At 37.4% G+C, this 15999-nt stretch overlaps 1 protein-coding gene across 2 annotated transcripts in view; it reads right to left on the bottom strand.

The window, feature by feature from the left end:
- Positions 1-15999, bottom strand: part of kif18a (kinesin family member 18A) — a 56012-nt gene that overhangs the window by 27897 nt on the left and 12116 nt on the right. For both annotated transcript variants that reach the window (XR_001730739.2, XM_003225630.4), the window contains exons 6-13: positions 14839-15036; positions 10707-10883; positions 9890-9964; positions 9529-9638; positions 7192-7354; positions 6002-6166; positions 5523-5644; positions 4742-4980 (exon numbers count right to left, since the gene is read on the bottom strand). Coding sequence is in view for 1 of the 2 variants with exons in the window: in XM_003225630.4 (XP_003225678.2) it covers positions 4742-4980; positions 5523-5644; positions 6002-6166; positions 7192-7354; positions 9529-9638; positions 9890-9964; positions 10707-10883; positions 14839-15036 (1249 nt within the window). In the remaining variant the exon portion in view is untranslated. The remainder of the gene's footprint in view (positions 1-4741; positions 4981-5522; positions 5645-6001; positions 6167-7191; positions 7355-9528; positions 9639-9889; positions 9965-10706; positions 10884-14838; positions 15037-15999) is intronic.

Here is a 15999-nt window from a genome sequence, read left to right as displayed (position 1 = left end):
TAGTGCCAAAAATTGAGAAAATTTGAAAACAGCATTGCTGTAGTGCTGACAAGTAAAGCCCATGCAATTAAGCTGTCAGTGAAATATGGATTGCAAAATAAGAAATAATGACCACTGTGTAACAGGTGGCCAGTGTTTTTTAGCCTCGGTGCACAAAACTCCATTTCCTGTCCAACATCTTGAAGATATTATAAACAAAAGAACATAAATAAAAAATAAAAATAAAAAATCAATGCACCAAAAAGGTGGGATAGGATAAATATAAATCTCTGCTGGAAAATTTCCTCATTTTTGATGGGTTAGGTCTTTCTAATAGCCACCAAGCTCCTGATCTGACAAGATTGAGTTCTCTCAGGAAGCAATTTCTGTAACTAATTACATATTTTGTGGTGGGTCTTTAAGCAAAACCAGAATAGAGTATAATACTGACAGCTTCTAGCAGTACAGTTGTGCCATTTTGTATATTTCCTTATCCAAGTTTAGAAAGCAAGTGCGATATCCAATGGATTTCTTTTGCCCATAGAAAGTCCTTCGATCCATCAGAGTCTACCATGAATGTAAGTAATGTATTCTCTCTCTAATTGCTTGGGATAAGAGTTTTGAAAATTTCTGTCCCACAAAAGTTCAGACTGTAGAAAATCTCAGAACATGCTTTGTTTGGCCTCATGATTGATCCATATGATATTAAGAGAGCATTCTAGAACACGAGAAGTAAAGACCAAGGAAAAACAACTCCAGTTTTTCCTGCTTGTAACCACAAACTTTATTTCTTGGGGAAAAATTGCGAAGTTGGATTATAATTTTTTTCTTTTTAGAATGGTGAATAAACCATAAACAAGTTGTTTATATATTATTTATTCCCCACAAAATATTTCTAAAACTATGTAATAGGGACACGTTTATACGACAATGTACAGTATCTGATCATTGCAATTCCTGGCCTTGGTTTCCTTTCCAAATATCTTTTTAGGGGAATTGATGTTTGATGACTGCCTGGCACTATGGACAACTAGAGAAGTGTGGTTAATGTGGATTTTGGGGTCTGCTTTAATAAACTAATAGAACCAAAAGGTTCCTTACAGTTGTGGACTTAGCAGCTCAATTTCTAATAACAAATATATATATATATTTATAATAAAATCATTTGCAATGTGTTACTTATAGTACGCTTAACTATACCAAGCAGTTTTATGCTAAGCAAAATTGTTGAATTTTATTATATTATGTACATAATATATCTTATGTTCCTTTATCTGTGAGGAACCTATGTTCAGCTGTTGATATTCCTTGATCTATCTATCTATCTATCTATCTATCTATCTATCTATCTATCTATCTATCTATCTAATAATCATAGAATCATAGAGTTGGAAGAGACCTCACGGGCCATCCAGTCCAACCCCCAGCAAGAAGCAGGAAAATCTCATTCAAAGCACCCCCGACATATGGCCATCCAGCCTCTGCTTAAAAGCCTCCAAAGGAGCCTCCACCACCCTCCGAGGCAGAGAGTTCCACTGCTAAACAGATCTCAGTGAGGAAGTTCTTCCTAATGTTCAGGTGGAATCTCCTCTCCTGTAGTTTGAAGCCATTGTTCTGCGTCCTAGTCTGCAGGGCAGCAGCAAACAAGCTTGCTCCCTCCTCCCTATGACTTCCCCTCACATATTTGTACATAGCTATCATGTCTCCTCTCAGCCTTCTCTTCTGCAGGCTAAACATGCCCAGCTCTTTAAGCCGCTCCTCATAGGGCTTGTTCTCCAGACCCTTAATCATTTTAGTCGCCCTCCTCTGAACGCAACATCTCCCTTCAACTGCGGTGCCCAGAATTGGACACAGTATTCCAGGTGTGGTCTGACCAAGGCAGAATAGAGGGGTAGCATGACTTCCCTGGATCTAGACGCTATACCCCTATTGATGCAGGCCAAAATCCCATTGGCTTTTTTCACTGCTGCATCACATTGTAGGCTCATGTTTTACTTGTTGTCCAAGAGGACTCCAAGGTCTTTTTTACACGTTCTGCTGTCAAGCCAGGCACTGCCCCCATTCTGCATCTTTGCATTTCATTTTTTCTGCCTAAGTGAAGTATCTTGCATTTGTCCCTGTTAAACTTCATTTGGTTAGTTTCGGGCCATCTCTCTAATCTGTCAAGATCGTTTTGAATTCTGCTCCTGTCTTCTGGAGTGTTAGCTATTCCTCCCAGTTTGGTGTTGTCTGCAAACTTGATGATCGTGCCTTCTAACTCTTCATCTAAGTCATTTATAAAGATGTCGAACAGAACTGGGCCCAGGTGAACAGAATTGGAACCAGAATAAAAGTCAAAGTTTGTATGCATCTATGTTTGTTTGTATGTAAGATGGCCCCCACTTCCAGAGAGCAATGTAACTCCTCCCAACAACAGATCTGGAACAAATTTGGTACACAGACCTCACATACGACCAACATAAAATACTGGATGGATTTGGGGGGGGGGGGGATTGACACTGGATATTGTGAGTTTTATAGTTCACTCACATCCAGAGAGCACAGTGAACCCAAACAACGATGGCACACACACCCAACATAGCCAACTTTGAATACAAATGGGGTTTGCGGGGAACTGACCCATGATGTTGGGAGTTGTAATTCATCCACATCCTTATGCATTTTCTAATGGGGGCATTCATAAAAAACAAAACACCTAACCCAGTGATTGCGGGGTATATAAGCTAATAGAATATAGAAGTTCCCTTCAAACTCTTTAAAGGACCAACCCCCCCCCCCCACTCACACACACGCTTTAGAACGATTGCATAAGTTTTTTTTAAACAAAATAAGATGGTGACAATTTTTAACAATTTTTACATATATATTTTAAATTCTCTATAAATAGGCATAATACAAATTTGATGTAAAGTATTTTATCTTTTTATATGAAGTCTTTATAATTTAAGTAAAGTATGGTCATTTTTTTGTTTTTAGCATTCGTGTATACCTACAGACTTCTAGTCAAGGTGAAACTGACAAATGGTTCTAATCCACAATATACATGGTAGGTAGCCGCCTTGTCATTCCAAGACAGCTGCTGTGTCCCCGTTATTACAAGCAGCCTTTAAACTCCAAAGGAACTCAGAAAGGATGGTAATGAAGCCTTACTGTGCACAGATCTCTCCAAATGATTATCTGGATCAAGGCTTATGTCAACATTTCTTCCCTCTTTGATGATCTGGAACAAAGCTATATATAGATCCACTTCAATGTCTAGCCTAGAACTGACATTTTTGTAAGGCATTGCCATTGATAAATTTGTAACCGCTATAAAAGGAAATGCTAACTTTTGTGTGCTGATATTCTTGAGAGAAAGATGAACACCACTTTTTTGCTACCTAAAGCTATCATATCTATGGGTTCCCCCTTTAACTTCAGAATTAGAATGAGTCCTATAAATATCTTATAATCTCTAAATCTATCACTGAAGCTATTGCCCCCACCACAAAGACAGGATATGATTTTCATTCTCTCCTCTTTGCTAACCCCAAGGACATGTACAGCTATGCCACTGTAGTTTTGCTCTTTTTAATTTTTTTAGGTGGGGGAAGGTATCTCTCTGCTAACACTGGTCATGCCTTGAATCCTGTTAGAACCTTAAGCCTGATTTTTTAAAAAGACGGATTCTGTTTCTCCAGTTCCTGTTACTAAGGTGGACACATGCATACATATAGTGTTTTCTGATCTCTTTGCTACCGTTTTCCCCTCAATTTTAGCAATCTTGTCTTGTCATAGCAGTCCCTTTGAAGAAACTTTCTACTTCCACTGAGAAAGCATCCAAGGAGAGATTGCCAGCTCTAGATTAATGATGAAGCTATTTTAAAAAAGTAAATTCCTATAATGAGGATTCTCCCTTCTCCACTACAGTTCACCAAGCAAGGGAAAGGAAAAACTTCAAAACCAAAATCACTGTTTACATATAAATTATCCAAGAGATCTTCCATTTACAAATGGGTAAAGTCTTTCCTTTCACTAGAAATCCCTAGATACAATTCCTTGCTTTCTGTCTATTGTCACTCCCCTCCCCAGTCCCTACAAATTGATGTAGGGAAGTTCCTCTGTGTGGTCCCCAATAATGCCAGTACATTACTCATTCAGAAAAGAACTCACTGTACCAGGGCAAATTGAGGCAAGAAAAGCAAGAGTGAAAGCCTAGATCAGGGACATTGGCTGAATCATCAATGCCCTCAATCTTTTTCTAATCTCAAAAAACAAAACTCACTTTGCTTATTATAATAGCAAAACACTGGCAAGGGAGAACAAGAGAGTCAGCTGTAAATAAGTAGCTACTATAGAAAACTAAATGATAACACTAATATGGTTAGTAAACTGAAAGGGATTGTTGGGCTCTCCCCAGGACTTTATTTTTGAGCTAAAAAGCCTCTTTTTACAAGGTGTCCACAACAGGTAGCAGAGCCTTCCTCAACATGGACTCTTCCAGATGTTTTGGCTTACAACTCTTATTGTGTCTACTATTGGCTTTGCTGTCTAGGACCAATGGGGATGTTAGCAAAAACATCTAGAAAGGCTCAGGTTGCAGAAAGCTGATTATTTTCTTTGTCCATAGGCAGTGGATCTGCCAACATTATCACTACAACAAGTTCTGAAATGTAAAACATGTTTGCATTAGTTAAATTTGTTGACATTCTTAACCTATTCTTGATTTAACAGTTTTCCACAACATATTTTTTTATACACAAAAAGGCAGCGATCAACTTACGGCAAGGAGTATTCCGATAGCTTACAAGTTCTGGAAATGTCATGACAGCAGACATCATTGGCTGGTCATTTTGTTTTAGTTCTTCCTCAGCCATCTGGTCAGCCCAAACTACAGCTTTCTCTCTGTGAATTAGCTGTTCACATTCCCTGAAGTCATCCTCAATGATACCATTTGCTAATCCTGCATTTTTCAAAGCAACATACTGCTTTCTTAGAACTGGCAGTGCAGTATTTAGTATTCTAAGGGGGGGGGGGGGGGGAGAGAGAGAAAGAACAGAAACGGTAATATAGTTATAAATTTAAGGGAACATTGTGTCTTGGTGTCATACACATTTATTTAAGTAACAAGCATGTAAGTGTGAACACATACACACACACTCTGTCTAGAAAACTTAAACAAGTTGTAATATCAGAGATATTAGGCAAGGGCAAAAAGTCATGATGGCTATGTATTACTTCTGAAATTTGCGATAGCCTACATTACCTCTAATTGTTATTTGCTGAAAAATAGCAGGAAAAAGATTAAGTGATTGGTCATTTGTGAATTTAAAAATTGCATGAGTTACAAAGATATTTTGAAAGTAGAATTGTCTTCTTTGTGAAATAAATGAGTAGAAAAACAAACACTGCCTGCTTTCCTTTGAGATTTCACATCCATAAAAATAATAGTTCATCATATTACCATTTTGATATACGATTAGAATAATTACAGTTCATATGTACATCTAGAATGTTTTAAAAAAGGAAAAACAATCAAATAAGTGATTTCAAAATAGACTTACTTTTCTGTCTGTTTATATTGCTGTTCTTGTATGGATGCTAGAGTCCTCATGCAGTCAATCCGAGTTTTCAGGTCTTTAACTTCTAACTTCAAATGGTGGCAATGTAGATCTTTCAAAAGCTCCTTCAAGAGAGAGTCAAATTTATACCAGATATATATAGAGCCAAACCAACAAATGATAAGAATTCCATAACTTCAGAAACAAACATACTTGTTTAAAGAAATAACTACAGCCCCACTCATTACAATGGCAGTTAAATGCATTTTCAGGGCTAGTCCAAATACGCCTAAACTCCTCTCTCTATAATGAATATTAAGCATTTGAAACTTTCCCCACAAACACAGTGAGGATAAAGGCAGAAACTTTAAAACAAGTCTCAATGTTAAAGCACAATAAAGAACAATGGCTGTTTGGGTACTTTTGCTTAATTTTAACAACGAATGTATTTCTTGGTGACAAAATGAAAAGATGCATTTTACTTCAGGAATATGGCCATCGTGATCCAGGAGGCGCATTTCATTTTCCACTCGGTGCAACCAACTAGTGTTGTCCTCAAAGCATTGAATTGCCACCTCTTTTTTCTTCTCCATATGTAGGCGACGTGTTTTGAGTAACTTAATCCTGTGGTCATGTTTCCCTGTTGCCTATGAAGACATATCTTTATTACAATTTACAGTCAAGTACAGTACTTTGGAAAATATGTGGCTACTACTTGAACCACATTATGTGTGGAAAGTACACTATAACAATAACATGCGTATAAAAAATAGGAATAAAAAGGCTATTAATAAACAGATTCAAGGTTAGGAAGAGAAAAATGCTTACAAACCTTTACACACACTGATGGTGATAAGAACTGATGATTCAATTCTCCTTTTCTGCAGTTATTAGAAAGCTATTTTGAAGTCATATAATGGTGTACTTTCTGAGTAAATGAATCAGTTATGGAACATAGGACAGTGAAGAGTAGTGAAAGGTCTGTTTGGCGGAGGGACATGTTATACAGGCCTTAAGAGGCAGAAATCATCATGCTGATAGATAAAGATAGAACCGGACAAAAGAGGCAGCAAGTTCTTGTACCCAAATGGCTAAAGGAATAAGGAACAAAGCACACAGAGAGCTGAGAAGCAGCATTTAAGGGAAAGGTGACGAGAGATGACAAGCAATCTAGTTGAGGACTTGGTGACAGGATTGTGAGATCAGAATTCCCTTTGTCAGAGATGGATTTTGCCTTGACACAACATAAGCTAGATGGAGGAAGGGTTCCAACAAGAAGCACACTTGAAAGTTTCATCAAAGATGTTCATGCCTATGTATGCTATGTATGCTGATATTGCAATCCTACTTTGCTGAGTTTCCAGGAGCTGTGTGAAGCAGCCCTGCATGCATCAAATTGCTTTATATGGCTGATAGTAAACGGTATGCATAGCACATGAGTTGCTAATGTGGTGGTGTACATATATGTGTGTGTGTGTGTGTGTGACAGCGTGCGAGCAAATTCCTGAAATCCTACTATGTAGTGTTTGCATGTATGCATCCTCCAATAAGCAAGAAGATTTAAAAATGACATTGTTAGCATCACAACTATGGCAAGGAGACACAAAACATGTGTCAGAATAGAATTAGGACATATGGCAGAAAAGCAAGAACTCTTATACAAACTGCTTACCTTTTCCAATTTCTCTGGAGAGCTTAGAATTTCAATTTGTTCGTAGCAATGTTTTCGATAATCGGTTTTCAGAGAATTTTCTTTAAGTTGCACTTCCAATTTAAGAAACTCATTCCTGATTTCCTCTCGATTTGTAAATACACACTTCAAAATGTCTCTAAATCTGCCCATTATGTAGACAAAAAACAGTTGCAGAGATGCTACTCAATGAGGAAGGAGGATATGTTTTGAGATTGCAACAGAAAACAATTCTGGTCATCATAGGAAAATTTTATTGAAAAAACTAATTACCGTAGTACCTATGAGTATTCTGCCTTCTGGACTTGTCTATATATTGAATTATTAGAGCCTTTATCTAACCATCCTAGTGAAAGTACTAAATTTATCTGAACAAATTTTAAAGGAATAATAATAAAACTTTGCTGAGACTATGCATTTTTATTGTAAAATGCAATTTTCCAAGCCCTGTACCAAAGTGATTTGATACGTTGTGATATGCAAATAATATTTTACTCCTAGCCAACAAGGTGCTGCCACATATAGCACAGTTTTTTGGATTAGTACCATTTGGAAATAAACTCCACAAATTCATTTATGATGCAGAAACAAATATTTCACTTGAGAGAATCTTCCAGTGTAGTTTTTATCTTTATTTCTGTAATTGACCCCCCCCCCCCCCCACACACACACATTTAGCTGCGAATGGCTCTGTGTACATCTATGCATACACTTTTATAATATGGCATCATCTTATAATTGCATTGTGGGAACAACACACATCTCTAAGGATAATTAATAACTGAGACAACAATATTTATCCTCATGCATAATCTAGGATGTCATGCTTATGATGGCATTGTATGGGGAAAGTGATTCAAGCCAACAAGCAGCTATGTTTTTTTAATTAACCATTAATCTCTTGCTGCTTACACCTAACTGAAGCATTTTGTTCTAGGAATTTAAACAGCCATTTAGTTACTAGTGTGGCTAAAAGAAATAATTAAAAAATTAGCATAGTTTAAATGCATTTACAGTCCAAAAGGTGTCCTAAAAAGGTCTTAATGGCATGACAAGTAGTCAGTAAAAAATGAAGGCAAGAAAAACATTACTATAGAATCTCTTCACTTTTCATGAGCAGCTTGGACAGGGCCTGCCATGCGCCATCACACAACGCACAGCAGGCCCTGCCCACATTCCTCTCAAAGTGGAGGGGAAGCACCAAAAGGCTCTTTCTCCTGCACTATGCACTTTCCTCCCCTTTTTGCTGTGTGTTGGCAGAAAGGGTGGCAGGGGTAACGCACATTGCTGCCTTTTCTCCCATCTGATAGGGGAAGGGAAAGGGTGCCAACACACCCTGTCCTGTTACCACCTCGTGATGAGGTAAAGAGGAAGGGTGTGTCGGGTGCCGCAAGCCACCCCACATGGCTTCCCTTTCATGGTGCAATGGCACGGCCCCAAATGACTGTGTGAAGAGAGCCTGGTGTCAGAGTCCCTGAAAGGAGTGTGTTCATATGGGTGTGTTCATATGGAAGGACATCCTAGTTCCAATCAGGGAAGCACTTTAATGAACACCATTTTTAGTTGAACTTTGAAACAGACATAAAGCCATTATAGCTGTTTCTGTAAGCAATTCACATCTTTCTAGTAATCCCTCTATTAACAATATGACCACCACATTCTGGAACACTGAAGTTTCCAGACACTTTTAAAAGGCAGCGCCATGGCAGATACCTCACATGATCCAGATGTGAGGTATCACATAAATAAACTCTGACCAGATCTGGAGACTTCAGGTACAGGTGCACGGACTTAACTTGGGCAATGACACCTCAGACCACAGATGACTACCTGTGACTACAGATGACTACCCTTATTTGTAAGTCAATAAGATCAAGATGATCAAGAAAAACCCATGGCTATATTGTATGCAGTTCTAAGAGAACTGTCAGCCTGACTCTAATTATGGAATATGTCTTAAATTAAAGAGCAAGATCAGTTCATTCCTTTGCAGAATTAAACAAAGAATAAACACTTCCTTATGGAATACATCCTCAGCATAATGGAGTGATTTATTATTTGCTTAATTCTGCTTCCCCTGCAGAACCTCAGGAGTTTGTTACTAAGCTTTTGAAAGCAGCAAGGCTATTTCACCACACTACTTGAAAGTGGATGGACATCTGACTGTAAGGATCGGCCAGGCACATCTTAATTTATTGGTGAAGAAGGAAAAAACAAAACAGACATTTAAACTGCTTCATTCCCTACACATAAAGCACACAGGGAGGAATTGTTTGTGCAGTACATTTGTACAAGAGACCATAATAAGTATGTTTTTACCTTGATATCTCTGCCTGTTGTTGCTTTGTAAAACTTTTTGTCTCATGATTATTGGGAGCAGATGCCTTATTCAGCTCATATTCTCTCAGCTTTTCTTTCAGCATTTCAATCTGAAATAATGTGACAGCGTATTTCTTATAAGAGTGGAAGAACTTGGATTGTATTCTATTTTTAGTTGCTCATATATATTTTTAAACAGCTTTTAAACCCAGTTAAAAATACCTCAGTAAACTTAATAAAACGTCGAATCCTTGGGTTCTCTGGGTAATTGGTATATGACAAACTATTTTGATGCACCACAATTAAGACTTTTGATAATATGCACGCTCGGCAAAATTAGCAAGGGTACTAACTAGTATACCTCCTTCTTTTGTTCCTCACAGATCTTCACATATTGACTTATATGGCTGTTCAGACTGACAACATTGCTCTTCAGCTGTGGAGGAATGAAAAGTTGAGTTTCAGCAGAAAGTCTAACATAATTTGCCTTTCATTTCCTACTAGAAATTTGTCTTACATATACATATAATCTTATCAAGGAGATCTAACACCAGTAACTGCTAGAGTTTTGAAAGTCAACAGCTGGCATCACTTTCTGAGCTCATGCCATGGGTGATCCCACACTCCTTCTTTTTGACTGCAACTTCCTGTGTCTCCCAGAAAGCCTTTTCTTGTTTGAGGAACTTCAAAATACATTCTGGGATGTGTCTTTAGGAAAGAGCTTAGTAAGTTACTTTGAAAAAGAATGAATGCAATTATATCTGAAGCAATCCATAGCTGCAGAGTTGAGGATGCATTCATATGAAGTCTTGTTCAACATGACTTTACAAATGTTGGACAGCAGCTGAGGTGGAGATCTGATGGCTATTGAAACAAATGAGCATTTTCCAATCTTCAAATAATGAGAAGAGAAGGAGAATGGAAATAAGCAAACTCACCCACTTGGAAAATTACGATATTGTTGTATTAAAAGTCAACTATAAAATTACTATAAAACAATTTCAAAATATAAGCCAGAGAAAGAGTATAGTATGAGGGACAGATTGAGGTATTATAAAATGTCTATTTCAAATATCTGTTCAGCTTTAACTAAAAGGAACCATTGTACCAGTTATATGATCTGAGGCTATCACAGTGCAGAACTTTTATTTTTTTAAAGAAACCTCAAGCTTACTTACAGAAGTTTTGATTTCCTTGGCTCGGCTGGCATACTTAAGAGTGTTATATGTGTCATCATAGAAGAGAGAAGAAGGACTAATGGCAGCTATAATTATAGTACGGCAGTTTCCACCAAGAGAATCCTTCAACAGACGAGTAAGCTTGCTGTTCCGATAAGGAATGTGCTGTCTCTTACTCTGGAAGAACAAAACAATTCAATTTGGAAAATGTGAGTGTTTAATGGATTGCTGAGATTACTGTAACTTCAGATCAAACCTTACTTACTACAAACAGATGTTTCACACTGAACATCAGTGGCAGATGACAAAACCTTGAGATCTTTTGTTTCCTTTAGTAAGCGTCTTACCTCCTCCACTCTCCTGTTCCATATACATGTATATAAAATACACACCCACACAGTATATACTGGAAGATAAGCCAAGTTTTTCAGCCCATTTTTGAGCTGAAAGAGCCTCCCTCAGGTTACAATGGGGTCAAAGCTGGACAGCAGAGCTTGGAGGCCATTTCTTGCAATATGATATATTTCTCTCTCCTCTTCACCTCCCTTCACAGTGTTTTCTTTTCCAGTCAAAAGGGAGGGAAGGAGGGGAAGGAGATATATTTCATGTCCTCCTTGTTTGTATGGCTCTCTTTCAAACTCACCCAATTTCCTGGCTTTTTTAGGTTTATCTAAATGTATTAACTTTATATGTGCATTTTGTTCTCTTGGAAGTGTTCACTGGTCTTTGCAAGCCCTATAGATCTATAAATATGTTTCTATATATGCATGTCTCTTCTTAATCCCTCCTTATTATCCAACATTTTCATTTATCCAACATTCTGCCGGCCCATTTACATTGGATAAGTGAAACTCTACTGTACCTATATCTCTCTCTCTGTGTGTGTATATATATATCTGTGTATGTATATGTGTGTGTGTGTGTGTGTATATATGAATAATTTTATATATGAATTTTTCCCTCACATGTTTGCAAGTCTTTGCAAATCCTATATAAAGATTATATATAGAGAGATGTTTAGATAGTAGGTGTGTGCGATCCAGAAAAACATGGTTCTAAATTCTGTTTGAAAGTAGGGGGCTTCATTTCTAAACCCTTATCCAAATTTTGAAGGCAAAAAGTTCTAAACTTTCCTAAACTTCTGAATCTTCGTATGTACCTCATTAATGGCGGACGCACATGCGATTGAAGGAAAACATTTTTAATAACAAAAATCTATTCCTGGCATGAAAGTGCTATTTCTTGTTTTATTGGGTTTTCTTTACTATGAAAGTTGTTCTAATTCAGAAACTTTGTTTTTGTGGCTGAAACTTTGTTAAATTTGTGGAGAGAGACTCAACAAAACATAATGTGCTATTTATAGGACGATGTCCCTTGCGCAAAGAAAAAGTTTTGGCAGTGTAATAAAGTTTTGGCATGTTTTTATGACAGAACCAATTAGGAAATGACATTTATCACCCAGGAACAGAAATCATAGTACATTATGAAACCACTCCCGGAAGATGGCCATCAGCCTCTGAATAAGGAAATTTGTTCCTGGTTTGAAAGTGTTATTTCCTGTTTGATTGGGTTTTCTGGGGCTGAGAGTGTGGTTTTTATATATACTATTATTTCCTTAACTCCTCTTTACAGATTCCATGATTGTATATATTATAATATTATATTATAATAATACTGTCCCTCAATGCCACAGATCACTGCTCCAGCTCAATGCTTTTTGGGAAATGTAGTTCAGTGCAGGTATTGTGGCGTCTCCTCGCCTCCCATTAAATTACTATAAGTGGAGAAAAATCAGAGGCTCCTTTCTCCCTCATTTTTAAAGCTATTGGGGTGAAACTTTCAACAGTGGTAGAACATATTTATCATTCTTTGTCTGTCAAGTTTCGTAATGTTTGATCCATCCACTGATTTTTTTGGGAATTTTCAAAGTTTTTTAAAACAACATTTTTTAAAAAAGGACTACAAGAACGATGCCTCCGCCTCTCCCTCCCCCTTCCTCCATCAGCCCTGATTGGCTGAGAGGCATGCCAACATGTTTGGCTTCATCTCTCAGCAGAGCTTGGTCACAGCTACATCTGAAGACATCCAAGACATAAGAAACGAAGGCTCCTTTTGATTCAAATTCTTAATATTGGGAAGGCAGAGAGCAGGTGGGTCGGAACTCGCTTCAAAAGTTCTTTAGATCCGAATTAAATCCAAATTTTAACGAGCATATGAACAAATTGCACAAGCCTACTATATAGATATATAAGGCTTGCAAATATTGCAGGGGAAGTGCACATACACATGTATAGAGAGATGTCTAGCTAGGTATAAACACAGATATATAGGACTTGCAAATATTGCAGCAGGGAAATGCACATATATATCGGATTTGCAAATGTTTCAGGGGAAAATGCATATGTGAAATTAGTATATGTAATTAAAGATCGATAACTAATTCTGCATTGTTTATATAGGCATTGACTGTTTGCCTGTTACTATGTTGGAAGCCGGCCTGAGTCACCATGGGGAGACAGGGCAGGATACAAATGAAGTTTTATTATTATTATTAAGTTATTGTTGATACCATATTGTTTTTGTTAACCCTACTTTTTCACTTACATAGCCAGTTTACTGTTTTTCTGTGAAATACGGTAAATATTCAAAAACATTCAACCTACTGATGCCTCAATTAATATAATGTTATTGGTACAGTAGAGTCTCACTTATCCAACACTCACTTATCCAACGTTCTGGATTATCCAACGCATTTTTGTAGTCAATGTTTTGAATACATCGTGATATTTTGGTGCTAAATTCGTAAATACAGTAATTGCTACATAGTATTACTGCGTATTGAACTACTTTTTCTGTCAATTTTTTTGTATAACATGATGTTTTGGTGCTTGATTTGTAAAATCATAACCTAATTTGATGTTTAATAGGCTTTTCCTTAATCCCTCCTTATTATCCAACATATTCGCTTATCCAACGTTCTGCCGGCCCGTTTACGTTGGATAAGTGAGACTCTACTGCATCTATTTTTATTTTGAAATTTACCAGTAGCTGCTGCATTATCCACCCTCGGCTTATACTCAAATCAATATGTTTTCCCAGTTTTTTGTGGTAATATTAGGTGCCTCGGCTTATATTTGGGTCGGCTTATGCTTGAGTATATATGGTATGTATGTATGTATGTGTGTGTGTGTGTATATATATATATATATATATATATATATATATATATATATATAGAGAGAGAGAGAGAGAGAGAGAGAGAGAGAGAGAGAGAGAGAGCGAGAGCGCTTTGGATCACAAAGGGATGGGTTAACTACCCTATGGTGTTTCCTTTGCTGTCTGTGCCCCTGTTCAGAAGATTTTACTGCACTTTCTGTCCCTGTGATAATTGGATTTTGAAAAATGTGGCTTATTGTGGAAACAAGGATTAGTGAAAAAGCTTCAGTAGAGACACCTTTTTCCCATAACTCTTTCAGCAGTATATTTCCCTTCCGAGGGGTAGATTTCTCTCCCTTCTTGTTGTCTCGCCCCCATTCGTAACTACGAGTTGTTTGTAAATCGGATGTTTGTAACTTGGGGTCTATCTGTATTGTATTGCATTGCTTTAGGTCCCCCAGGGGTGAGAAAAGCAGTATATAAATGCAATAAATAAATAAATAATACAGTCATGCTGAAAGACTTAGAAATTCTTAAAAATTGTTTACTCAGGCAAAGTACCCCCCCAACCCCCCCCAAAAAACCCAATTTTTTAATTCATGGTTTTTCACTGGATCCTGTACTTCCTAACCCCAAAGAATGTGGAGGGCTCACTATATTCTACTCTAGTTTATGAAATAGTTTACAATTTCCAAATGAAGCTGCTTTGTTTGCCTGTCTGGATGCATATTTAGACAGTGAGGAAGATTGTGGTGATCTGCCAGATACTACTGGACTACAACATGCATCATCCCTAATTGATGGTTATGTGGACTATAGCTAGGAGCTGCTCTCCAGTAACATTTAGGGGACCACACATTCCTCACACCTTTCCTAGGGAATAAGTCTTCCTGAAGAAAGTGGACCTACATTTCCAGCCAACATGTGTACCATTAGTATATTGTACTGCTGTTGGACCAGAAGAAAAGGGACCTACCTTTGGATCTGCCAGAGCATTAATGACATTGCCAAGAGCAAGCAGTGAGCGATTAATATTTGCCCCTTCTCTGAAGCGAGCTCCTTTGGCCTTTGAGGCACTGGCACGTTCAGACCCAGCCAGGTCAATGAGGCACATTTTGGCAATACGGACATTTTGATTAATACTTGCTGTTTTATCCTGCTGCCTCAAATAAATCTATAAACAGAAAAATAAGAGGAAAGAACAAGCAAAAAATGAGAAAATCACACAGACTAAAAAATGTAAAACTAAAAAAACCTTTAAAATGTCATAAATGCATTACACACACACACACACACACACACACACACACACTGTAGCTCTTTGTGTAAAATATTAAGAGTTAAGCTGTGTGTGTGTGTGTGTGGGGGGGGGGGATAGAGATGTTTGTGGTTTTTTCACTATCTTGGAGATCCTGTGCCCCTAACTCCCACAAATGTGGAGGGCCGGTTGTACTAGGTACTGTATTAGGGATAAGCACAAGCTTTTCATAGCTTGACTTTCTTGTTCAACATGCACAGAGTATACTGAAATGCAAATTTTTTATACTGTTGCTAAGCTAAAAAGAATTTCTGAATGGAATTTTTGAACAGAATTCCACCTTCCTCTGTTAAATAGTTTTCCCCGTCCATGATTCCTAAAATGGCAAATTAGCTATGCAATTCCATCCACAGTAAAAACCATCAATTGGGCAGTATATCGTTTGGAAATTTGGAATAATATTAATAATAAATTACCTGTCCCACCTCTTTTTGCGGTTCGAGGTGGGGCATGACAGGGTTAAATCAGAGAAAAAGAACACAACACTATTAAAATACATATAGCCACATACACACAAGGCCACAGTAACAAAATGCAGGTGAACATTCACAATTTAAAATTGATTGGGTAAAATTTTAATAATATTTTCCTGTAATCTTATACATATTTACCTAGAAGCAAGCCCCACTGAGTTCACTGGAATCCCTAAGGGATGCAGAATTATACTTTCTGGCTACAATCCTAAACACATTTAGGTGTAAAATAAACTTCATTCAAAGCAGAATTAGGTCCCCCCATACAGAAAGAAAAATACTTTAATGGAGACAATGTTGTATTTTATTTTAAAATGTAAGCTGGAGATATAGTGCTTGAAATGTA

The sequence above is a fragment of the Anolis carolinensis genome, chromosome 1 (genome assembly GCF_035594765.1).
Source record: "Anolis carolinensis isolate JA03-04 chromosome 1, rAnoCar3.1.pri, whole genome shotgun sequence".
Classification (NCBI taxonomy): Eukaryota; Metazoa; Chordata; class Lepidosauria; order Squamata; family Dactyloidae; genus Anolis; species Anolis carolinensis.
Note: the sequence above shows the minus strand (reverse complement) of the source record. Positions and strands in the feature narration are given on the sequence as shown.